The sequence below is a fragment of the Besnoitia besnoiti genome, chromosome X, assembly GCF_002563875.1.
Source record: "Besnoitia besnoiti strain Bb-Ger1 chromosome X, whole genome shotgun sequence".
NCBI classification, from domain to species: Eukaryota; Apicomplexa; class Conoidasida; order Eucoccidiorida; family Sarcocystidae; genus Besnoitia; species Besnoitia besnoiti.
The window spans coordinates 670,291-695,081 of record NC_042365.1 but is presented as its reverse complement, the minus strand read 5'-3'; the positions used below and the strand labels follow the sequence as shown (position 1 = coordinate 695,081).

At 55.6% G+C, this 24,791-nt stretch overlaps 3 protein-coding genes across 3 annotated transcripts; 2 read left to right on the top strand and 1 right to left on the bottom strand.

Moving 5' to 3' along the window:
- Positions 1–321: 321 nt before the first annotated feature.
- Positions 322–3,607, bottom strand: BESB_016520 (uncharacterized protein; the record flags this gene model as incomplete). The annotated part of the gene is made up of 3 exons (XM_029360367.1): positions 322–2,371; positions 2,743–3,037; positions 3,424–3,607. 3 exons carry the CDS (start codon positions 3,605–3,607, stop codon positions 322–324), a joined length of 2,529 nt encoding a protein of 842 aa, XP_029216343.1.
- A 2,703-nt stretch (positions 3,608–6,310) lies between these two features.
- On the top strand, positions 6,311–18,622 carry BESB_016510 (uncharacterized protein; the record flags this gene model as incomplete). The annotated part of the gene is made up of 26 exons (XM_029360366.1): positions 6,311–6,460; positions 6,974–7,070; positions 7,423–7,692; positions 7,959–8,120; positions 8,450–8,656; positions 9,067–9,207; positions 9,506–9,604; positions 9,764–9,897; positions 10,347–10,442; positions 10,875–11,164; positions 11,406–11,544; positions 11,818–11,917; positions 12,149–12,232; positions 12,439–12,558; positions 12,752–12,919; positions 13,237–13,355; positions 13,544–13,999; positions 14,393–14,551; positions 14,820–14,911; positions 15,087–15,195; positions 15,592–15,729; positions 16,019–16,109; positions 16,308–16,350; positions 16,628–16,900; positions 17,248–17,518; positions 18,311–18,622. 26 exons carry the CDS (start codon positions 6,311–6,313, stop codon positions 18,620–18,622), a joined length of 4,320 nt encoding a protein of 1,439 aa, XP_029216342.1.
- A 3,363-nt stretch (positions 18,623–21,985) lies between these two features.
- On the top strand, positions 21,986–24,481 carry BESB_016500 (uncharacterized protein; the record flags this gene model as incomplete). The annotated part of the gene is made up of 1 exon (XM_029360365.1): positions 21,986–24,481. One exon carries the CDS (start codon positions 21,986–21,988, stop codon positions 24,479–24,481), a length of 2,496 nt encoding a protein of 831 aa, XP_029216341.1.
- Positions 24,482–24,791: the final 310 nt, after the last annotated feature.

Here is a 24,791-nt window from a genome sequence, read left to right as displayed (position 1 = left end):
GAGATACCGCGTGCTTCTCCTGTTTCAGTGTTGCTCAGGCGCGCCATTCGCAAAAATTATTTTCATCGCACTACACAAGGGTGTGCCTTCAAGGACGAGGGCATTGGTGCCCAAAGTGTGACCAACGGGAGGAGGGGACGCAAAGCAATATTGCGGCTTTATAATCAACCGCTCACGTGAGTCGCAACTCGTTTTTTCTGCTTCTTTCCACTTTGCATGCGCCAGTCATCCAGTGTACCTGATCTGCAGCGACGTGACTTGTATTCGGTCGCCCCGCCAGCTCGAAGCCAATACCCGGCCGCAGCACACAGACACTTCGAATCATTCAGACGGGTATCCCCGCGATGGTTTGGGGTGCTCAATATCCTGCAAGTAATGACACTGGACATGCGCGAGGGCGTGCAACGTCTTTCGCCGTGCGAAGGCAGCTTTCCACTTTCGCATTGCTCGCACAGCTCGGAACTCATCCTGAAGTCGAGTCACAATGCAGTGTTTTGTGCTCATAAAAGCCCGCCAAGTACGAAACCCCCGCTGCTGCACTTTCACCACGCGAAAACAGTGCGCCTTTTTGTATGCGAGGCGCGCGGCGTCTGTCTCGAGCCAGTGAGGGTCGGAAGCCCTGCGGATGAACGGCACACGCTGCTTAGTCCTGTGACGCGTTTCCGTCCTTTCTCGTTCGTCTCCCGATCTGCGAAGCTCTGACGCGTCTCTACTCTGCTCTGCCAACCGCCTCCACGCTGCGAAGGCTTGCAGAAGGCTTCCACTCTGCCGTTTGCGGAAAGGTGTCAGTTGTAGACTCGATGCCTGTCCCCCCTTCCTAGACTCCCTCTCGGGACCCGCCAGATCATGCGTTTTAAGCCCCGTGAATGGGCGGAGTGTTTGAACGCGGATAGGAGATGATCCCCAAGACGCTCTTTCCAGAGTCGGCGACCAAGAGGGCCGGGATGTGTCTGTGCTGTTCTCTCCGGATGACGCCGCAGGCGAAGCCGCGACTTGTGCGGCATCGCTTTCTTTCCTGTGGTTCCAAATGGACGTCGTAGGTGCGTTGCTGAGATGTTTCTTCAAACGCGCCTGCACCGCGTCCTCTACCGCCACACCCGACTCTGTCATTTCTGAGAGCGCGGGGCGATCGGCAGTCCAGAACCCGCTGGTCTGTGTCGCGCCGGTTGGTGACGCGGGCGCGCATCCGCCTCCGCTGGTCATCGTGCCTCCACACGAGAGCGCGAACTCCGTCTCATGCAGCCAGACGGTAAAGAACGAGAGAAGAACGGAGTGTCTGCGATGAGATACGACTTGATTGTACGCGGTTCTCAGCCTCCATCTGTAATGCGCCGCCTCACTCCACACGTGAAGGAGCTTCTCGGTAGTCGCCTTGGCCCACGCACTGAGGATGTCCTCGTCTCGAGCCCGCTTCGCCTCGCGGTATTCAAAGTACGCGATAAGGGCTCCCAGCACCTTCCGGCCCTGCTGCCGCAACTGGAATGTGCGCACCTGCTCCGCCTCAGCGAGTTGTTCCCGCCAGGCTCGCCAGAGAGTGCCCAGCGTGTTTCGGTCCTTCCGAGCCGCCACGTGCGCCGCGACCGCTCGGTGGTGCCTGCGAATCCGGGCGGCCTGTCTCCAGAGCGAGAAAACCTGAAATTTTGCCGATCTTCTGAATCGCACGAGCGCAGCCCATTGCTCGAATCGTTGCCGCTGCCAGTTCGCAGCCGCCCTGGCGACAAAGTAGGCTGAGCTTTTCTGCAGACGTCTCCGCTGCGCGCTCAAGAGCTTCCAAGAGTTGAAGGCTCTAACTGCGATGCGCCTGTCGCCAAAGTCCGTCGCCAGCCGATTGAACGTGGCCGCGCGCTTCCAGTCTCGCCACGCAGCAGTGAGAACTTTCTCGTCGCGTGAGGTCACGAGGCACCGAAGGACAAAACGCTCACGCTTCCGTCGCCGCGTCAGGCGATGCCAGTAGAGCAACACATTCTGTGCGTAACGCAGAGCCTTTTCCCTCGCCAAGTCCCGCTGGACACCCCAGAGGAATGCGACTTCTCTCAGATGTGTGAAAAGCTTCCGTTTCCGCTCTGTGAGGCATGCGTTGTAAGCTCGTCTTGCTGATGCCCGCCCACTCGCAAGCGCTCGCCAAGATCTGACTGCCGCGGCGAGACGTATTTTCCTCTTTTCGTTCAAGGAAAACGAGATGTCTCTCTGAATGGTTTTTCCTGCAGTCGTGCTCTCCTGGGATAGCGATCTCCACCTTCGAAATAGCTCAGCTGTCTGGCTCTGGGCATGGAGTCGCCTCTTCTCTCGCAGCCAACTTGATAGTCTCGCCCATCGCAACCACTTCCTGAATGCCGCTTTTACGCGGCGCGGCAGTGCGAGCGCCACCAGTCTGCATCGTACGACGCACTCGCAGTCCACGTGGAACACGCATGTGATAAGGAAATATCCATACTGAAGATAACTCCGGTTATAAGATCCAGCCAACCAAGTTCTTTATGATTTCAGTACATCACCACCACACTACTCTACATAAGACAGCCAAAAGTGATGGATTTCAATACGCTATAACATTAAGGTTACTCCACATCGGCAATGTTATAGGCATCAGCCGGATGGTGACGCTAAGAGAACCTATCACTCACCACCCCCACGTGAAGTGCGAATCATCAGCATATCACCGTTCTCCGTTCTCCGCGCCGTTCCGATCGTGCAACGGGGGGGGGGGACACGGAGTCGCTTTTTCTAGAAATCCGCGCTCACCGGGAGTATTCAGTCTCAGACCGGATCGCAGCCTCCCTCCACGCCCGTAAAACCGTCAACAACGTATCCTGGTGTCGGGACGCGTTAAGCTGCGAAGCGACCATGAGGAGCTTGGAGCATGCCCCGATATATGCATGCCATTTGCGCCAGCCCTTCATGCCTTTTCGTAGCAGGGAGCGCGTATAGCGTCGTGTGGCTACCGCTTCGGCGGCTTGTGCCTGCTCTTGAAGAAGCCGGAACTGCGCAAAAGCTCGCAGTGTTCGAATCTTGAGGAACCGACAGTAGACGGCTTCAGCTGGCGAAACCAGAAAGCGGGGCACAAAGAGACGCGGTGAACAAATCGTGGCAGAAAGGGAAAATCGAAAGGCAGCCGTGTAGACTGCCAGTGTGGAAAGGTCTGCGCTTTTACGGAAACACAAGGATGTCTACAGTGCCAGCCATATGCACTAGAAACTTTTTCAGGTTCACGACGACACCGGCTATAACGCATGGAACTCAACCGCATGAGATCACCTACAGGGCGTCTCACAACAGGGGCACGCCGATACCGTCACACGTCTGATTACGAATGCTGGTGTGCTATGTAAAATCCACGGAGACTCGTGACAATCGACTGCGCCACGCAGCTTGTAGAGGCCCTCATGGCGCTCAACAAAGTCTCACGGGTTGATATGCACCCACCAATAGCTCTCAGCTTATAGCCTTCCTCCACGCCGTTGCGAAACGCCCTCAGGCCGAACGTCTGCAGAAAAGCCTTGCGGGCGCTCCCGGCGTAATGGAGACGCAGCCAGGCGAAAAAGTGCTTCTGCGCGTTGTAGGCAATCGCCTGGAGGCGGCAAATGTCACCTTTAAGACGAAGCTGCATCGTCGTGTGTGCGTGCATACGAAGGCCCAGAAATGCTTGGCGGGCGATTCGCAGGTCCCTGTGTCGCTGCGCATCACAGGCCAACCTACGCATCAGCTGCCGCTCAGAGGTAATCTGCCTCCAAACAGTCAGAAATGTGTGGAGCATCGATGACTGAAATGGAAGTAAATTGCATGGGGCTGCGAGCAGCTTTCTGTTGAGCATCGATTGACTGGCAGTGTCGTCCAGGAGCTGGCTGAGGTCCTCCGTAGAGACGATCGGTTCTGAGACGGAGTCTCGAAAGCAAGGTGATCCAGGGGACAGGGACGAAAGGCAGCCTCCTTGCCTGCCCAGACTCGGTGAATCTGAGTGGAGAAAGGGACGACGTATAACTTTGCTGTTAACTCTGAGTTTCAGTAATGTGTGCTCTACGGGGCTAGGATGGGATTGAGGCCGTCCATCCGTACACCGCACTGTGCCGCCGCCAACAGACTTAAGGGACGCCAAAGCCTGGAATGCAGACCTGGGTCGAGGCTCTAAGGATGCCTTCTTCGCGCTCAACGTTTGTCGGCACTTTATGGGAATTTGTCGCTGGCCTGCGGTCGAACGGCGAAAGTAGCTCAGACGTCCTTTGTTGCTTCTGCTGCATTGATCTGCGCGCGTTTGCCGACTGGCGTTTTCCTGGCTACTTGCTTGGCTCGATAGTTCCTGGTACAACTGCAGTGGGGTCGATAGTTCCGAGTTGTGAACAGGTGGGGTACTTCCACCGGCCTTCAGCCGCAGCAGGGCGCCCTCCCGCTGTCGCAGGGGGACCGATACACCACTCGCAGCATAGCCAGAGGCACGCGACCGATTCCCGGTCTTATCGAAGGTGTCGATGCCGCATCTGACTGACGCAGTTGCGAGACGCGTGCCCTCTCCAGCCCACGACTGCAGAAATTGGAGTGGGTGCGAAGGCGATCGCTGCAGGCGAGCGGCACTTGGAGGCGATGGCGCTTCTGAGGCGTCGAGAGTGGCCCTGCGCTTGGATGACGTGAGCAGCGAGGGGGACGCCCCCCGAGAAGGGGAAATGCGAGACCACTGTGGTGAGGCAGGCCGCGCGGCAGCGCCGGCAGGGATATCAGGTTTGTCTGCAGTTGGCTGTCTCCAGTAGCAGTGGATATCGGCTAGTGTAGGATGGACGAATGTTGTAGAGGCAGCGGTCGAAGCTGTGTTCCACGAGCCGCTCCTAGTAGCATGGCCAAGTTCCTTCACACAAAGAGCGTGTTCTGATCCGCAGCCACGAACACCGGCGCACAATGTAGACGTTGCAGAGACAGTTGCGGGCACGGAGTGTGCTTCCCCGGGCTTCCTAGGGTCAACGAGAAACCTGAGAACTGCGGATGAGGCGTCGAAGTCAGAACCTGAAGGTGATCTGACCGTTGGCTCTTGCGGCTCTCTGCCCTTCGGCGAGACAAACAGTTGAATCCTGTCTAGCTGCATCTTGCTGGCGAAAGAAACAATAATCGTGTACAAACTGATTTCGCGCCTCGTAAAAAACACAAGCAATGCACGATAGCAAGGTCACCGGGACAGGAACACCAACCAAGTGAGGTCAACTTTAAACAAACAATCGGCGTCAACTTATTAACAGGGCAATTAGGAACAGCTGTCTATCCCGTACTGCCTACACTTCCAAAGTCTGGTGCGGTATTTGACAGCCTCCGATGTGGCAGTACTGAGCTACTCTGTTTCACTTTCGGGAACCATTTGCTCCTCGAGGTGGCTCTTCTGTGCAGATGGGAGTATGTTGATGTATGTAAATGAATAGCCGGACACCTTTACATACCAGTTGTGAATGGAGGTCAATAGATGACCTGAATGAAAAAGCCATGAGCTACTTTGACAGGAACTGAGTGGCACTGTTGTTCGCTGTGAGAGGGCAACAAGTGTGGCCCCCCGCCCCGTGTTTCAAGACCCAACGACAACAGCGGTACTCCTCTAATGACTTCCCTCCTCTACGCATAAATTTTTATAGCCCCTTGACACAGGCAAGACGCTTCGAAATACAGGATCTACGAAGGAATAGTAAGAAACGCAGCTACTCATCGCGCCGGTGTCGGCCAGCGGGCGTAACCCGATTTTGGAACTCGAGCGCGCATGCTGCCGAGAAAAGCACACACCAACTGCGGCTGGCCCACATTGTGTACGGGCTGCCCCACTCGATTTTGCCAACACATGCAGGCGGGCGCAACCGAAAGTATCGCCTGCAGAGAAACCGCACACAGAGTTCACATGATCTGACAGGAACCGGCAGCGGAATGCTGCGCGCGGGCATGTTCACACTCTTCTCAGCCTGCTGGAATTGCTCCTGCAGTGGGCATATTCGAGATCAGGAGAAACATTTTGTTCTGCCGAGCACTCAGTGCGGTCGGGACTTTGGTCTCTTGCAAAGGCGGTGGCGGTAGATACTCGAGCCATATAATGCCGTCTCTCACAGACTGTTTGTGTTGACTTAGAACCTGTGTGGAGTTTTCTAGCATCGACTGAAACGCACATGCCAGGCTGTACTGATGGAGAGTTCAGTACAAGTGCATACGTGCTGCGTGTGACTATGTCGTAACCCAGCTAGAGTCGTACCACAACAAAGAGGTCGCTGCTGGACTGAGTGAACTGTCACACTGGTTTGTGGCATCGGTCTGGCGGTAACTAATCTGATTCGGCACAGGGTACATGTTGGACACGATGCAAAAACGCTTCGAAATTATACCGGAGGTGGCTCGATTGCAGGCGCCAAATTTCGCTTGGCAGCCCAAGCCTCATGGGGACAGTGCCTTTGCGTTCGTCTGGTACGGATCGACCGAAGTTGGACTGTACGACTCGTCGGGACAGCGAGTAAGGACACCGAGCTGGGGCTTGTAAAATACATAGACCTGCCACAGATCCTCCGGCCAGCATACTGGCACAACCCCATAGACGGTGTGCAATCCTCTGTGCTATACAACCTCCCGAAATTGCAAGGTCTCTACTGTGATATACCAGTGTCTGGACCATGCTGCAGCCTCACGGCGTTCAGTTATCTGCCAACTTTCACGTCTCTGCCCCTCTCGGTAACAGTAGAGAGTCCTTATGGGCGGACGACGTACTGGTTCTTTGAACAGGCGTTCGATGTCGTCTGGTACAAGGATGTACATCTGCGGTTCTCGTCGCACGAACACAAGCTTGCGAGTGCTCCCGGAAACATGAGTACACAGGCATCCGCGCGCGCGGGAAACGGCTGGCCTCTCAATTGTTGTTGCCACCAAAGAATACTTGCTGTCTCTGATGTCGTTACCTAGGAACTAATGCAGTTTTTCTCTTGGCGCGATCGTTCATCCGTCGGTCACTCTTTCTGTGCTTCGCTCTCAGTACGCGCGGCTCTACCTAGAGACGAACTCATCCGTCACTTCGCTTTCGTGGGATAGAGATGGGGAATGTCTCGCTGTTTCACAGACAGGCGGTGCAGGTACGCGGCTATCGAATATGCGTAAACGGAATTTTCATCCTGCGACATGCGCAAAGTGTGCTCAATACAAAAGGCACTGCACCAAGGTAGAAATCGCGTCTGACAACTCGCACGTCTTCGACAGCGCCTCCAAATACACTCTCTCGATGTGACAGCCACATCTGCTACCAGAAATACCATCCGCTGTCGGCTACGTTGTGGCGCCCCTTGCAGTCCTAGGATAATCTCGTACTAAAAGCATCGTCCCAACGCCCCTGTAAAGCAGGCGGACGAGGCGTAATCACCATGCGCATTTCGCTATGATCCGTTGGAATGCTGCGAACGGGGTTGCCTGCATGTGCATGGTCTGTAGACGTCACCCTCTGGGACGCGCAAACACAGACAGCAAGCGTCCTCGATACCGGAGGAAGAGAAGTGACCTTCATGGAGTGGTCGGCAGTCGGTCACACACTGGCCGTGGGGACGTCCAAGGGGCTCGTTATCCTGTACGACCGAGATACGAAGAAGAGAGAGACAGTCCTGGGCCCCCACACGCGAGCAATAAGAGCTGGCAGCTGGGGCGCCGGCAGTGTCGTCGCCGTGGGTAGCGAGGATAAACTAGTTTCGCTGCTCACATCAGACGGTGAGAACCCAGGCTAGCCCTTCAAGTAGCACCTGAGGGACAGCGGTTCTCTCAGAGGTTTTATTGCCTTTTTTCCACACTCACATGTGAGGGATTTCACGGCAAAGCGGAATCTCACCCAGGTGGCCCCCAGGATCCCGTGGCGTGGGATAGTTTACGCAGCATAGAAACCTGGATAGCGCATACTTGAAGGCACAACTGAGTCTGGCGAGTTTCCTCAGCGGCGGCCCTATAGTCACTTCATGTGCGTTGCCATAATGAACCAGGTGCCTTGGTGCAGGCCTTCCAGACGCCAATGCAACCGAGTCTCATTCGCTGTGCCCGAGCGCCCAGCGGAACTGCGGAACCCCACTCAAGCACGTTCAGCGTACTCGTGGGGGATCAGTCCGTCTTCGTTTACTCTTCAGGCAACTCATCTAATCCCCTCGGTGAGGACTTGCTTTCTGTGTAGCCGCAGCGTGTCGACGGCAATCTTCTGTGTGTGGGCGGCTCTCTCCCAAAAAAGGGGAATTTCGCGAGCTGCAGCAAGTCAGATGTGTAAGATCGATCGATAGACCCCACGAGTAGTTTCGCAGTGTGAACCAAAAGAAAAAAATGTGATTGGTGAGAATCCAAGGCTTCAACGCGTTAAATATTTGCAGCCCTTTGCCAGTTGCGCCTGCATTCTCTTCATAATGGGCTTTTCAAGAGGCTGTGCCCGGCGGCGGGCCTGATGGCTGTGCGCCGATTGCACCCGGTTGTTGTGCGTTTGTGTCAGAAATTTGTCTCAACCGCGGGTTCGTCAGTGACATGACTTGGGTGGACGACGCGGCGCTCATTCTCGGATACAGCACCGGCGACGTGGTGGTTCTCAAGGTCGATGTGAGACAGAATACAGTCGAGACAGTCGTTTCCCACCGAATCTTTGCACAGTTTCTGGACGGAATAGCCTTTGCCCCGTCCACCAGACAAGCTGCCCTGGCAGGTACGCAAGTCACGCAGCAACGCCTTTCACTGCAGGTGTGCCGAGCCCATGACCTGGCGTGTGCGAGTGAAGGCCCAGAATAGAGGTAATATGAAGCCGAGACGCAGTGAAATTGGGGCAATCGTCTTTACAGCAGCTGAAATCCACGCGGCGAACAGTCGGCCGACTGCTCAGGGCGAGGATTCATCCAGACTTCGTTTAGCGATGATAAAGGAACTGTGTCGCGCAAAGGGTCGAGTCAGTCCAGTCCTCAGGCGCTACTTCTGATTCCCACTGGCGTGCTTGGGTTCACCCCTTGCGGAGACGTACGAAGGCGCTTCCCTCCACTCTCCCTCCACCTGCTCAAGAGATGTCGGCCGCCCTCAGCGGCAGACTGCATGTGTAATCGGTTTCGCCTTGCCGGTTCTCAGGAGATGGCGTCATCAGACTGATGAGTGCTGACAGCTGGGAGGAGGTTAACGAAGGCGTCCAGTTGCATCCGCAGACCGGCCGGATCTCCCAGATTGCCTGGTCTCATAATGGCGAGCTCCTTTCTTTCTGCACAAACACAGGTACCCAGCGACTGTGTCTGGCTATTTCTTGGCAATCAATCCAGCTGCCCAAGATGTTCCGTCACTTCCCGTCTCTGATAAAAGGCACCAGGACTGCTGCTAACAAAGGCACTCTGGCCGCGGGCTCGATTCGCCGCATTTGCCGAGACTCTGGGAAGGCAGCCTCCAGCGCCACCTGGCCAACGCGTTTTTCTTTTCCCGCAGAGAACCCTACGGAGGAGCCGTGTGAATCCTACCGATCCTGCCGTCGCCACAAAACGCCTGCATGCCTCGTTGTGGCCTCGTATGTGTCGCGCAGGTTACACAGGCTGTTACTCGGCCAGACGACTTTCCCTTGCGGCGTCCTTTCAAACCAAAATCCTCCATGCCACCTCACTCAGCGGCTTCTCCCTCACAGGTAGGGCACCTGACGAGGAGACGGGGTTCTGATCCTTCTGGTCTCCGCTCAGTTCCACGGTGAGTGAACCTGATTCGAAGGCGAACGTGGAAAAAATACTAAGAAGAGTCGCCGGAGCCCACAGGAGATGCAGGCATCCTCCGGCCGCTGCTTCTGCAGACGCTCGCGACCAAGGCTGCAGCGTGCCCCCCCTCACGGTGGACTTCGAGCCTACGATCGCGGGCTGCGGCCCGCGTCACTGCGCGCTTGGCAGGGGCAATTCGGTCAAGTATTTCCGCTTTGATTTCTGTAACGTAAGCGGTTTTTAGGCGCCTGCGTGGCGGCGGATGAAGAGGATGCCGTGCAAGTTGAGAGGACGGACTGCGGCTCATGACGGTGCCGCGCACGGTCTCGCCTCGAGCGCTTCTTGCCGCTCAGGCCCGAAAGCTCGTTCTTGGCGTCTCCGGTCCCTTGGAGCCTCTGTTGCCTTTAACAACGCCACCGCAGCCCAGAACTAGCGCTATGGACGACTTCTGTTGAACAAACTGTGGGGTTAAGCGAGCGCAGTTCGCCAGCGCCGGCGAACCTACCGCTTGCCCCCCCAGTAGGGTAACTGCACAATAAACCAGTGGCGCATGTATCTCTGTCTAAAACACACAGTGCGTCACATATCCGACGTCCGCAAAGCCTAAATCCTAGTACGCAGTTCCCTCTACTGAGACTCTCGCGTGCTTTTGCTGCGCACGTGTGTGGACTGCCTCAGGGAACGTGTGAGCCAGCGATGAGCTATCAGCTGGATTCAAGGATTGCGATTGTGGCGATAGGCCATTCCAAGGCTGCGATTTTAGCAGGGGGTCGGGTACGCCGGCGGGTCATCGCGCGGCATCTGCAGCTGCGTGTCGTGTGTAAAAACACACCGTTTGACACTACAGCGGCTCCAACGTGAATCGGATATCCTTCAGAAGCCTCTTGTGCATTTGCTAGCGTTCAACATTTAGATAGAGAAACAGCATCAGGATGGTAACCTAGGATGTTGCTTAGCAGGTTGTTCGGATCTGAGCAGACGGACAGCTGCATGCAGCAAGGCGCGACCAGCGCGAGTCGTGAGACCCTTCTTCATGCACCCTAGAGATTAGTGCCCTCTTCCCTGATGTGTTAGGGGTAGAGCAACACCGAAAAGGAGTCAGGCGTTAAACGAACTTGTGCCTCGTTCCCCAGTAGGGCTGGTGTGTTGGCTCTGGGCGCGCGATGGCGAGCTTTCTCTGCAAGGCGAATGCTTGCCTCCCCTCAGGTGTATGTGCACTCGCTCGAGGCTGGTGAGAGCTCCCTCGAGTGCCTGCCGAATCGGGACAACCAGGCGTCTGCCACTGCGTGCGCAATCGCGGACGATTTTCTCGTCGTCGCTCACTCCGGCTCCTACTTGACCTATTTCTCACTCACTGAGAAAACCGGCCTGTGTGAGTACCGGCATGCCGTCGCCATCACATCGCTCTACCCGAACCCGTCGTGCACGAAGACGGTTTTCCAGGACGCAGAGGGAGGCATTTTCCTTCACAGTCCTTGCACGGAGACCTGCATGCGGTAAGACCTGCCGAAGGGCAGCTCGACGGGTCGAGAGACGCTGCCGAGCTTTGTGGTTAAGACCAGTTTAGATGTGATCACTTATATATATATCTATCTGACGAAGCCGAGAGGCCTAGCGCGGACGCAAGCCGCAGCTTCGCTTGCCTCGAACACAGATCGCCGACTCGCCGACTGGGCATCTCGCTTCTCCAGCGCCACCTTTGCACGTTTGGAGGCGCGGTTGTTTGGTGATACTCAGCGTGGCGAAAACAGAGACGCCCCTCGCAGCAGTCCTGTGGGACATGGGCGAGCGGACCATCTTTATCTGCTGCACGGAAACCCGCGCGACGACTTACTGCTACATGCCTTTCTACATCGCAGGCGAGGCCGTCAGGGAGGTAGGCTGGGCGGTACCAGGGAAAAGACAAAACAGCTGCCCCGTGAGGCGATTTCTCCAGCGGCGGGATCTTTTTAGACCGTAAATAGAACGCTAACCGGGAGGCGGATTCGGGGCAGGGGTCGTCGCGTGCAATCGCTGTTTAGTGACGCGCACTCCAAAAATCTCATTGAAAACGTGCGGAGCCGCGACAAGCGCACCGCCGGCCCTGTCCGCAGCGAACAGGTTCACATTTGGCGACTGGGTCATGCCCGCTCTCGCATGGGCGCCTCAGGTCAAATCTTTGGACAGGAGTTTAAGGTTCGATGCGCAACGAGCCTCAAGCCTGACGGAGTTTCCCGAGGGCGGCGGGCAGCCGCTTACCCTCCTGAACGGTACGCCGCCCGTCGCCCCGAGCGCGAGCATGCAGAGAGCGCTGCTCCAGTATAAAAACCAAAAGAGGTCTTCGGCTTGAGCTTTTTCGTTGGCGCTAGATGCCTGGCTGCTGCGCGCTTCCTACGCTGCTCGTCGCGGCTTCTGCAGGGTGGGCTTCGCGCCTCTGGTTCGCTGCTTCAGCACATGCAGCAGCGCTTGTGAACCGGGTACTTTCTTTGTGCGACGTCTAGGCATCCTCACATACAAACTCCCGAGTGGAAAACTCGCGACGCTGTGTCTGAAGACGCACACATCAATCGTCCTGGAGCACAAAGGTGAGGTCCCCGAACGCCACGACTGTGTCGGCGGTTCCTCTTAAGAATCAATTCCAACTGCAAACGAAGCGCTCACCCCCTCGAGAAGGCCGAAGGAAAGTCACCTGCACGTGATATCGGCGGAGGCAGAAACGTCTCGCCGTGATCGCCGCCCGGTGTGTGGAGACTCAATTTTCGGTTGGTGTTTCCGCTCGGTCTGCCATCAGGCCTTAGCCCGGAGAAGGCACTTCCTAAGCTGCTGCAGCTCGTCTCCCTCAACAAGATCTCCGAATCCTTTGAGGTCGCTCGCGACTGCGTCGGCCTCCAGCCCTCCGCCGCGAGTAGCCGTAAGTGTGCCTGCCCTGCCTCAGATGAGAGATGCGAAAAGCAGTCTTCTGCAGGCGCGTTTGCCGGCACGACGATGTCTTACGAACCACCACAGAGTCAAAACGCATCAGCTGCATAGATGCGCTTCTGGTTCTTTTTTTAGGGGCTTTTGGCGCTTTCACGCGTGCGCTGTTTCCTCTTGCTCTGCTCCAGTGCACCGGCAAATATGGGAGCTCCTCGGCAAGGCGGCGCTGGACAATTTAGACCTAGACGGTGCCGAAAAGGCGTATCAGCGGATCCCGAGACCGGACATGCTCCTGTGGCTGAAGGACATTCGCCAGCAAAGCGACGAAAAACTCGTGGCCGCTGGAAACATATACAGTGAGCTGCTGCACGTACGCCTCACGGCTTCAGACGTCTGCAAGGTCCCTGGCGTGGCACATGCCCCCTTGAAGGCCTTCTCGAGACACGGCACGCTCAGAATCATCTTTTTCCTTTTGAGTTTAAAAAGGTTCAATTACGGAAGAAGTAGTTTTTTCTCTCCATTGCTAAGTTCAATACGTATTATGATGAAGGTGATACACAGTTTTTGGCAAAACATTTTTCATTTTTGAACCCATTAAATCAAATATCAACATATGTAAAACACTGGTGGCGGCAGCGATACCGATACGGACTCTGCAAAGGCTTGCCTGCAGTTCATACGGAGGAGTTTGACAAGGCGGAAGAGGCGTTTCTGAAGTCGACGCAGCCGACGTTGGCGCTCGACCTGCTGATGGACTTGCAGACGTGGGACAGAGCCTTGACCCTGGCGCAGGTATGACACCGTACTCTATCATCCTGGGAATGAAACGCAGCAAACGCGTGAACAGGCGCATTAGAGGAGCGTCGTATCAAAAGCAGGTACAATTGGACGGCTTTGGGGGGTTGCTGCGAGTGATGTATGTTTTCTAGAAAGACACAAGACACGGGCATGTCGAACCCCTCGTGTGCGTCTGTTGACAGCAGCTCGACCCGAGCAGACTCGGCATGCTTCATCTCCGTTACGCCCAAGCTCTGGAGGACGAAGGCAAGTTTCAGCAGGCGCTGCGCCACTACGAGCGAGCTCGGGAGAAGCTCGACAGCCACCAGGCCGGTTGGAAGCCTCGGGACTGCGATCATCATCAGTCGAACTCATCGGGCGATTCTCCAGAGGAAAGAGAGAACGCAGCAAACAAGCGCCAGAAACCGACCGCCCCAGAGGCGCGGCCGGATGCATGCGTCTGCCTCGCCGGCATGGCGCGGTGCGCTATCCGCATTGGAGAGATTCAGCGAGGCATGCAAATGGCCGTCGACCTGGGCGACCCCCGGGTGCTGGAGGAAGGTGCAGCGCTTCTCGAGAAGCTCAAGCAGCTGCCAGAGGCGGCGCGCCTACATGAGAAGGCGGGCAACATCCAAAAAGCCGCCACAATGTACATCGAGGTGAGGCATCTGCCTAGAGTCATGGCAGCGAGTTGCAGCATCGTGAGAGCCGTTTCTTCGTCGCTGGTTGGAGGCTGTATGCACCAATTACTCCGTCTCAAATTCTATCGCTAAGCGTGGGAGTCACATCACATTCCCTCGCGGTGCCAGAATGCATTTTCTGAAAGGAGCCATCCAAGCGGCCTCTGAGGCGGGAGGCGGGGGTGCCTCGAGGGGAAGCGGCTAGCTGGACGCTGGTTCCCAGTGCTGAAGGCTGTCCGCAGAGTCCATCGCGGCCGCGGAGGGGCATCTGTATGACGAGCAGGCGCTTGATTTGCGTAAGCGTGTCCCGCGCGGACGCCTCACGTTATGGAGCGTTGGATCGCGCAGCCTGCCGCTTTCGTTCGCCTGCAGACCCACGAATTTGACAAGGCGGCCCAGCTGATGAAACACCTCGACTCGCCGAGGCTGCAGCTGCTCTGGGCGCAGGCGAAGGAGGCGCAAGGCTTCTTCGCCGAGGCGGTGGCGGCATACGCAAAGGCGAAGAATAACCAAGCCGTGGTTCGAATCATGGTATGGCAACCTGCGCAAAGCGTCTACCGTTCGGAGAACGCTGAGAGAAAGAGGCACTGCTTGCGAAACTCACTGCCTTCCACCGCCACCAACATACAAACCCAGCCAGGCTAATGGCGGATTTGATTCGTTCCCTAGGTGGGGGCGGGGACGGGGACGACGAAGCAGTTCCCAAGTCATTCGTTGCACACGGCAAGCTGGTCAGGCTGTCTGGAAGAGGCGGACGCTGGCGTGCGTTCGTATCTGCCGTTCGCTGCTGCAAACGCAGCTTTATCACCTTCACCAAGAGCAAGAAGCCTTCAACTGGGTTCGTCAAACTCGATCCTCGTCCGCGGCGGAAACCGCTGCGGAGTTCTGCAGGTGGGTGTGCGTCTACACACATCTAAGCCAGCCTATATGGCCGTCAGGCGTTTGCTAGCACTCCCCGGAGTGAGAGTTCGGCGTTTTCTCGAATAGCTTTTGGGCCTAGAGCACCATGCTTTGCAAGCGGCTGTAGGCACTCATCGCTGTAATCGTGTACGTCTTCCAACTGCAGGAAAAGAGGTCTAGTTCGAGAAGCTGTCGAGTTTCTGGTGGCCGCCGGGCGCGTAGACGAGGCGCTCGAGTTGGCTAAAGAGCGAGATGAAATGGAGTCCCTCGTTCACGTGAGAAGCTTATTCTAATCCACACAGTGTGCAAGCGCAGGGGATCCACTACAACAGAGGCCAGTCACTCGCTCTGCTTTGAAGAGTCGTCGGAGTTCCTGGTGCGCAGCCGCGAGTTGCGACAACACTTGTGTGAGACACACTCATACTGTATAGTTTTGTTCGTATACCCGAATGACGGCATTCACTGTAAAACAAAGGCGCGGAACAACAGTCGAATGGAAGCCGACTCTCCTCATGGCTCGCGAGGCCAAGGAAAGGTGTACGCCAAATCTGCGCGAGGTTGCACAGGGAGACATGTGTTGCTGTTTTGCGCGGACGAGCCTTGGACGCACACCCCGAATGCAGTTCCACGTCACATTTCACGTCTAAGCTGCGTTGTCTTGAGCCGTGCAGAGTGGAGGTTCAGGACTGGGGCCAGACGTTCAGAAGAGCATCGCTCTCTACTACGAGAAACAACATCTGCTAGTGGAGGCGGCGCGGCACTACGCCAACAGCGGGCTGGCAGAAAAGGCCCTCGATCTCTACTTGCGCGTACGCCCAAAACAGCCTAGCATCGGGAATGCTGGAAGACGCAGTGAGGGAGGGTTTTCGTGTTTGGCAATCCGAAATGCGAATTGGCTCCGCGGCTAGACGTCCTTGTATTGTGCAGTCAGCATCAGGCGTTGGATAACAGTCTGCAACTTTTGCGTACGATACTGTGCGGAGCTTGTTCTCGCGAGCTGCCCATAGCCTTGGAAACCGTGTGGACGCCCTCCAGTCTAGAGGCTGTGTCCAGGCTCTCGCGCACATTTGAAAGGAGATGTGCTGTGCGACAATACAGGCGGATCAACCGGCCTATGACGCTGCCATCGACCTCGTGGGACGCACGCGGGACGCCCGCCTCATCCGCGTTCTTCAAGAGCGTCTCGAAGGTGAGAGGATTTAGTTTTCAAAGGCCTCGTAAACACCTCCTGCGTTTCGGAACAACTTAATCACTAGCCTGGTTGTGGGTCACCTAAACGGGCGCCTTCGCCATGCTAAAGCCACGGAAACAACCTTTACGTCTGGGTGCGGGCACAACACTGAAGCCAGAAGGTGCTAGCTGTCTCTGTATACGTGACGCCTGACAGGCATATCCGACGGCATTCCAAAAGACCCTGTTTTCATTCACAGGTGAGAGCCTCAGCGAGCTGGTAGACGCCTCATTTGCCGCTGTCGGGAATCGTCGCACTTCCTTTCGATTCGAGCCTTATTATTGAAAGCGGCACACTCTTCAGAGTGTTCGCAGGACGTTTTAGTGTGGCCGCGTACACGAGTGTTTACGACGCTTTTGATCTGCCGCCTTGCCTGATAGCTTTCAACTTTATCAGTCTCCAATTTACCCCTCACAGAGGTAGTAGTATATCTGCTGTAAGGCCTCCGGTCTACTCGATGAACCGATTTCGTGCAGATTCCATGTTGCCCTAGGCAACCACGCTGAAGCCGCGAACTGCGCATGCAGAGTGGCGCGCAAAGAGCAGGAAGACGGTCAATACAAAGCGGCTCACGAGGTTCTGTTTCGCGCGTGGAAGGACCTGGAAAAGCAACAGTTGGAGGTGCCCGAGCAGCTTTTTAGCCATTTCGCCACTCTCCATTCCTACATACTCGTGCGGCGACTAATGCGCGACGGTGACTTCACCACTGCCGCGTTCCTCCTCGAGAGAGTGCTAGAAAACATACAAGGGTAAGCCCGCGCTTTTCACGTCCTTCGCGGCGTCCTGCTTCGGGTGCGAATTTCTAACTGGTCAGACGTCATTAACGAGGCAGCGGGTAACAACGCACATAGGCACGAAATCACTGTCAAGACAGAGAACCCAACGGGTGCCTCGCAACAGCATTTACGACGCCCTCCCCAATTCATTCCTTGAGACACCTGAGCTTGAGGAGTAATACGTGAATGCCCCTGCTAGCACCAACTCCAGGATCGTCATCAGAGGAAGTACCCTGGTGCAGCATTTCGGTCTCCCACACTGGTCGCACTTCCGTCCCTTCAGAGTCTGCGGTCTGAGGCGGCCACCGTATCGCTTGCAGGTTCGAAACCCATGCGGCATCCATCCTGACGTCCGCGATCTTGGTGTTTCAACGAGCGTCGATGAAACGCCGCGCTCACAAGTACTCGTGCCAGCTGCTCATTTGGCACGAGTGGCGACAAAAGATCCCCGAAAAACACAGGCGCACGGTGGAAACGTGCGCGAGGAAACCGCCTTTGTCCGTAGAGGCTGACCCCGAGCCTGCGACCTCTCCCTGCCCGTTCTGTAGTTCGCCTCTTCCAGACTTCACATTGGCTTGCAGCGCTTGCGTGGTACGGCGCCACTCGATGTACAGCCGGATTGAGTGATGACGGCGATGTGAACCTGATGCTGCCGCGTCATCACCCCTCAACGGACTCGTAGAACGTTTAGAAGAGCATATACCAGGGTGCACGTCTTAGTGTAACTGTGCCAACGCGTTGGCTGCACGCACAGCGACGCCAGCCCTGTTCCGCCATGCGCGAGAAGATGTCTTATTCGCATGTAGCCGAACATAGAGGAACCTAACAGCGGCCATTTTGCGATTCAGTTTATCAAACCAGCATCGCCCTCTCTTGCCAGAGAAGCTCCGGTCTCATTCGATATTCAGTGGCTGATCCCTTCTTTGTCGTGCTGGACCCATCGCCAGAAAACATCCCCGTTTTGCATCGCCAGCGGCAAGCATCTGCTCGAAGGCAACTGCGCCCAATGCCCACATTGCAATTTTCCTGCTCGCGTAAGCCAAATAAGCAGATGCGCCATTTAAGCATGAGCGTAACTAAATGCGTCTTAAGTAGGTGGTGAGAACGGGGTGCTATCGCGCCTTCTGTGTGTTTGCCTGGAAAGACTGCCTCAGAGTCTCCGTATGCGAGTTGCGGGTGACTTACGTGCTACGTACCGCTCGCCGCCATAAGCTGCTGCAACTGGTCACGACTGACACAAGAAATCAAGATAATCTTTAGGTGGTGGAACTGTGGGTATCATCGCAGCTGCACGTGATCAGCATGCGACTCTCCCCAAGCTGCTGGTGAAGCGGTTGGTATCACGATCGCAGGGCGTGCTTACGGATTTATCCCTGTTTACAGGCCACAGCGCTCCAGGACTTGCTTACTACCGAGGAGATTTGTCCTATGTGTGAAATGGCCTTAGCTCCCGGAGATATTGTTCTTGTAGAAGCAAGCTCATTTCTTCGACGTGCGGCCCACACTGAACCCCATGCAGAAGAAGGTGCCGCCGCGGATGTTGTAAAAAATACAACTGAGGCAAGGACGTCCGGGGACGGGCAGTCAGAAAAGCTCGCCTTCATTAACGCTGCCATGGATTTGGTCGCTGTGACTGTAACGAATGCTGGTATTCCTGTTGAAGACTCGGATCAGCACGAAAAAACGCTTGAGTGAAGCTGTTCCACTTGAAAGCTCACCCGCTCGATATCGGGCTCACTGCAGAATTCTAGTCAATGCCGCTCTTCAGAGAAGTTGTATTGCACGAGTGAACGTCGGTGGATTGCCGGCAGTCCCTTCCATGCATTGATACTAGAATTACATTACCAACACCGACCTCTTTTCCAACGCACCTGCGACTTACATGTACTCTTACTCTTACCGAAGGCTGCACAGCGTAATCTTCGTAGTATTAAAGTATTGAAGGCCTATATACCTTCTTTATATTGGATATTTCGACACCAGGAAATGTGGCTACTGCAATTGATATCTGCGTGTGTGATCGTTGACGCACACTGGAGTCGCCAAACGCCCACATCTGCCGCTGCATAGCTTCCGTCGATTGCGCCGGGTAGCGTTTGCCCAGTGTGGATAGCGCTATCTTCGCAACACCACCAGCGACACAAAAACAATATGCCGCGCGGCGGCGACAGGGGGGCACTACCTGGCGGCCTCGAGAGACTGAAAATATGTGCGTCGTTCTTATGCGCAGGAGCATGTGTGTTACTACTTGTATGACGTTCCTGCCGCTGCACACAGATATGTGCGTTCTCAGTAGATAAGTGCGCGACCAATCGACGTCAGTCGTAGCTCTGGCCACAAAATTTATATATGCTGCGCAGACAAGGGGGGCAGGTACGTCCGCGCCGAAGGGCAAAAAATGCCAGTACACACGCGAAAAGCTGCCCAGTCTATGTGAATGCTGAACGAGCCCCCAATCCAGTTCGTACACTGTGCAAAGTTGGTAGCCCGCTCCGGGTCTCCGCTTGCATTTGACGGACTGAAAGACCAACAGCTCACTGAGGAAAATAAAATAGCAAAATGCGTATAGTCATTCTTCCGTTGCAGCACAGTGCGACTTCATGACATGGCCGTGCAGCGAGCCCCTTCGAAAGGACAAACTCGAGACCCAGCCGTGTTTTTGGAACAAGGGTTGGGAGCCAACGCACGCATTCGCTTTGCCTCTATATTACATTCTCCCAGTCTTGGGTTGGCCCGCATGTTGCCATTTCAATAGGGTAACCGTTGCAATTCGCATCAACCCTCCTGTCAAAGAAAGAGAGGCTTCCCCTGGGAAAGAGCATTCTGCCCTCTAGTTTCATTCTGGAGCCGTGTGCGTGGAGCTAGACATGCAGAAGAAAGAGCCTCCCTGAAGCAATATGGCTCATTCTGTTCAACTAGGAAAGCTACTGCTTGTGATATCGCCACGTTTGTCGAGCAACGCTACCAACAGTGAGGCGGGCGAAGCCCACAACGCAGAAAGCCCCGATGGCCAGCATTCCGCATCGTGAATTGCCGTTTAAAAAGCTTACTGAAGTTGTTGTCCCATCCCTGGCGTGTACAGAGCTCCCACCTCTAGACAGGCCAGCTTCTGACATGTCGTCAGACGTCCTTCTGCTGGCATTTGTCTGAGTGCACACGCGCTATTTGTCTCAGACATTTCGCCGCCCATACCTGACGAGAATCTGTTCTACTTCCTTTTCCTCCAGAGGAGCTGCCCTCGCTGCAAGATATGCCCCTGGGTCCTCTTCGTTTCTGATCTAGAGAATGCCGGGGAAGACCGGCATCTTCCGTGTTCAAAAGGTTTCCGCTGCGTTCAACGCTCTCTAGCGCGGTGCAGAGGTGTGTGAGGCGTATTGTACATGTGGTATTCGTAGTGTTAGCAAGCACTATGCTGAGATCTTAAGCCAGCGGAGGGCATTTCGTGGTAGCGGCCTGCCTGACACGATGCAACACGACAACGGGAAACAGGCAGGGAGGCTGTCTGTGTATCTCCTGGGAGCTGTGCTGAGAGCGTGCTCGTTGTTGATAATTGGAAGCGCATTCTTTTTGCTGCCGTTGGAGCAACTCGGATCCACTCCAGTTCCTCAACATGTGTGCCTTGTCGCTGGGGCGCGGATAACGTCAGGGGTTCTGCAGAAGGACGGTGGTGCTCAGGTAGGACAAGACTGTTTGCAATAGTGGCAAGATATCATTGGCCCTTTCACAGTGGGAAATTTGTCTCGCGTCAGCGTATCGATGGGACTTCTGTTTCGGCTAGCAAATACGATGGACATAACAAATCCTTGTACGGTTTGCACCTACTTAACACTCCAAGCGCCCATGGGACCCGCGCGACGACTGACACTCCTGACCTAGACGCCTCATTCTGCACCACAACAAGCCAACCGTTCAAACAATATCGGTAACACTCTTCGTCAGGAGCTGCTGAGGCGCTTTGCTGTTTCAGATCTGCCTTGCGCTATTCGAGCGCCGTCGAAGGAATTATTTACACACTTGTCCTTGTCTTCCGGTATCTTTGACAGCAAGCGCCTGGCGCTTGCCTTACAATGCTTCCACAGCGCACCACATCGGGACCAGATTGAGAACGGCCACGTATTGCAATTTGACACTCTCAAGCGTGCGCCTCTTGTATGAGTGCATGTGAACCTTCCACTCTGAAGTGAACTGCGAAACGAAGCACGGGTAGGGGCCAGCTGCGACATTTGGCGACAAATATGTGGCTGTGTGTTCCTTGTCTGCACCGGTTGCGTGCTTCGCAGACAAAGTCCACGCCGGCGGCAGCCGATCGGGTTTCGTCACACCCGCCTCTCAGCCCTGATTGGAACAAGCGCAATCGCGGCCACAGAGAAACTAAGGAGGCTGAGTTACTCCGAACGGCTATCGGCGGCGGAGCGATTGAAATATACAACTTCCATGTACCAGGCTCTACTCCGACGAACACAAAGGTGAGGGATATCTTTCTAGTTCGTCTATGAACAAGCTGCCAGCGCTCGCGCAGTCCTCTATTGGACGAATTAGTCCAGGAGGCTGAGGTGAGTCTGTATCCGAAGGTAACATGTTCAGATGTTGATGACAGGAGTCCTGTGCTATGCTAGCAGAGACACGTATTCAGGAATTGCTCTAGTGTGCCCGGGATAGCGACTTGTGCATGCACCCACGAAACGAACTGTGGCATGTGAGGTCGCTGCTCAGTCGAAATGTTTTCACTCGGCGGGTGTGCCGCAGACCGGTGTCAGAATTCCTTTTTTCCTGCTGTGGCTTTCTGTACAGCACAGAGAGGTGACCACGGCATTGGGGCGGGAACCGCATCTACCAGAGTATAGCACATTCGGTATCGGTCGGTTGTCTGACTCGCCATCGACAACAGAACAGAGCCCTGGGCTGCCGCGCCTTGGAACGCACAGTCGGCGTGACTGGTCACAGCCGGGTTTTGATTCCGCAACCTCTTCCATTCTTGTTCAAGTTACCCTTACGCACGATGATCCTACACGGGAGTTCGCGGAATCTCCAATCGAAAGCCTTCTCGCATCCCTTGACATGGCCGGAGAGGCCCCAGTAGCAGGACGAGAGGGAAGGAGTGAACGCCCAGGCCGTGTGGTTGAGTCTTCCGTGCAGCAGAATACGGACGGCCAAGGAGCTCTGGAGAATCCCGAAAACACAACAGGAGTTCCCGTATCTGCGGACCGCGCAGAGACGACACATCACCCTGTCGGCCGAAAGAATCGAAAACCAGTGTTTTCAGCCCCCAAGGAATCCACGACTACGAGTGGAAAAGAGAGACGAGGCGAGCCCCACAGTTCGCCGGTGTCCGGTGAAGTGTCTGCAGCCCTGCCGGAGACTCTACAGAAGCGGCTTGACTCAGCTCAGGAGAACGGCAGTGACGTCGAAAAGGCAACAGTGAAGGATCTCAATCGGCTCGTGTCTCGAGCCCTGGAACAGCAAGTATCACTGGACAAAGAGTGGACGCGGTACGAGTCGGTTGAGGTAGAGCGTTTGAGGCTGCTTGATAACAGAGGCGACAGCAGATTGCTCGTAGACACTCACCGCCACAACCTTCGGGAGGCACGAGCGGAATTCTACACGCATTGGAATCATCTCGACCAAGCTGCATATTTACTCCAGCTACAGCTGTCAAATATGGATATTGGCCGTTTGCATGCTCGCACCACCATCGGTGCGCTGACGCCCGCCCAGCAGGGCAATGGCGCCAGCGAGAGCGTTTCTACAGGCTTTGTTGGAGAGCGTAATGCGGGGGATGACAGGAAAGCAGCAGTGGAAGGAAGAACTCTAGGCGTGCGGATAGATGGCGAGATGCAGGGTGACGCGGCGGTTACTGGTGGGAAAGCCTGGATGACTTTCGTACACCCGACGGAGCTATTAGTCTTTGCAAGCCGCGTTCAGCAACTCCTCACAGAGCAAGCGCACCTCACAGAGTTTCTCCAGTCACTTACCGTACTTCAGAACCACCGGCTAGTGCAGCTGCAAAAGATGGCGTCCGACCAGCCACCCAGGCAGGGAAAAAAAGAACCTGGTTCACTCCGACCGTCCCACATCAAAAAGTCCCGTCCGCAACGAGTGCCGCGACGAACTTCCGCGCGCGGCCAGTTTGCTCCGGCAGACACACTCGACACAGAACCATGGCACGCCAACACCGATGTCGCAACATTGGGTGGCAGTATCGTCTTCAGTGCAGCGAAACTGGGGACAGACCCGCACGTGCATAGTTTTCCGCTTCAGAGGCCGGCCGTAGAAGCCGCGCCAGCGCACAGCCTGCACGACGGGGCTGCAAAGGAGCCGACGACCTCGCAGCCTCAAAGCAGGCAGCCTAAAAAGGGCAAGAGGGCTGTGGTGGGTGGATTTGAGGTGCATGACGACCCCCAGGAAACAGTAACGTCGGCGCTGCTTCGTTTCCTCTCCAACACGTTGACGCCAGCTGACGTTAATGGCCTAGTGCCCGGGGCAGCTGGACGCCGCACACAGGGCGTTGGAGGTCTTGCTGAGGCGACAGGTCGCGGTAGAATGGAGTGGATCACGGACTCCACAGTATTTGCAGATCGTACACTGAATGAAGTGCTGGAAGACGAAATGCGGGAAAGGGCGTTTCGGCCAGCGCCGGAACACCGGGGCGAAAATTGGGGGAGCACTCGACTAGGACACAAACACGGAAGCCCCGAGGAAATCGCCAGCTCCGCTGTTTTAGTTGCCGTCCAGTTCGCAGACCACGCGGCGGCTCTTTCCGTGTACTACGATCGGGTGGAACACGAGGGGGAAGCGAAAGCAAAAATGAAGCCAGAGGTCGGCGTACCGCAGGAAATTGTGTTCCAGTACGCATTCGACAACGTGCCCCTTGAGCACAAACGATATTTGTGGAAAGAGTACCTTCAAATTCAGCTGGACGACCGTGGCTACGAGATCATTCTGCCAGAGGAACCTCCACAAGAACACGGGGATGCCGCAGAGACGAAAGGACCCTCTGATTTTGATGCGGGTCGTGCGCACAGATTCGATGAACCTCCAAGCGACGAGGTAAACTTCAGTCGCGAGGATTCGAAGACTCATGAGTCGCTTTCACTGAGTGAAGCTGATGAGACAACTCCTCCCGGAGAGAATGTTACTGAAGACGTCGATGCGCACCCCAGACTCATGCTTAACGAACTCCTCCAGCGTCTAATGGATGAGGACCGGGAGAACGGCACCCGGCAGGAAAACTCGCACGGCATTCGCGCTCTGAAAATGGAGCTGCCTGGGTTGTCTGCAGAAGAACTAGGAAACCTAGCAGGTATTGGGGGCGAGGAAGGGAGTCTCTTTCCCTATGTGAAGGATGAACTCGATTCCAAGAGCAAGCTCGCGGATTTCCTTATCGCTCACGCAGGTCTCGGAGGGGGCGATCGCTCGCTGTTCCGCGAGCAATCGTGGAAATCCGAAGACAGTCTACACTACGATGACAGCGAGCTGGATACGCTACGCGATGAGAATGGTGATGACGACGCGGTTTTTGACTGGCTATGGGATCTCGATTTCATTGTTATCTAGCACCCTCAACCGCACTGCTGAAACACGTGTCGGTCACACCTTTTTTTGTGTGAATGCCTTGGTTGGTTTTCTTTGAACGGTAGCGCTGGCACTCTTCTGCCGTTTCACACGAGAAGCAAAAGCTTTCGTCTTCCGTGGTTATCGCACACCCCCATCTGACCTGTCGTTGCGGGCATTCAGCGGCGAGAGTGCGTAGGATACTCGTGAGCTAGTCTCTCGAGCGCCTTCGAGTTAGTCACATTTGAATTAACACTCCGACACACCTCCCAGATAGCAGCGAATCAACGGCTCGACTGTCGTGGAAACCTTT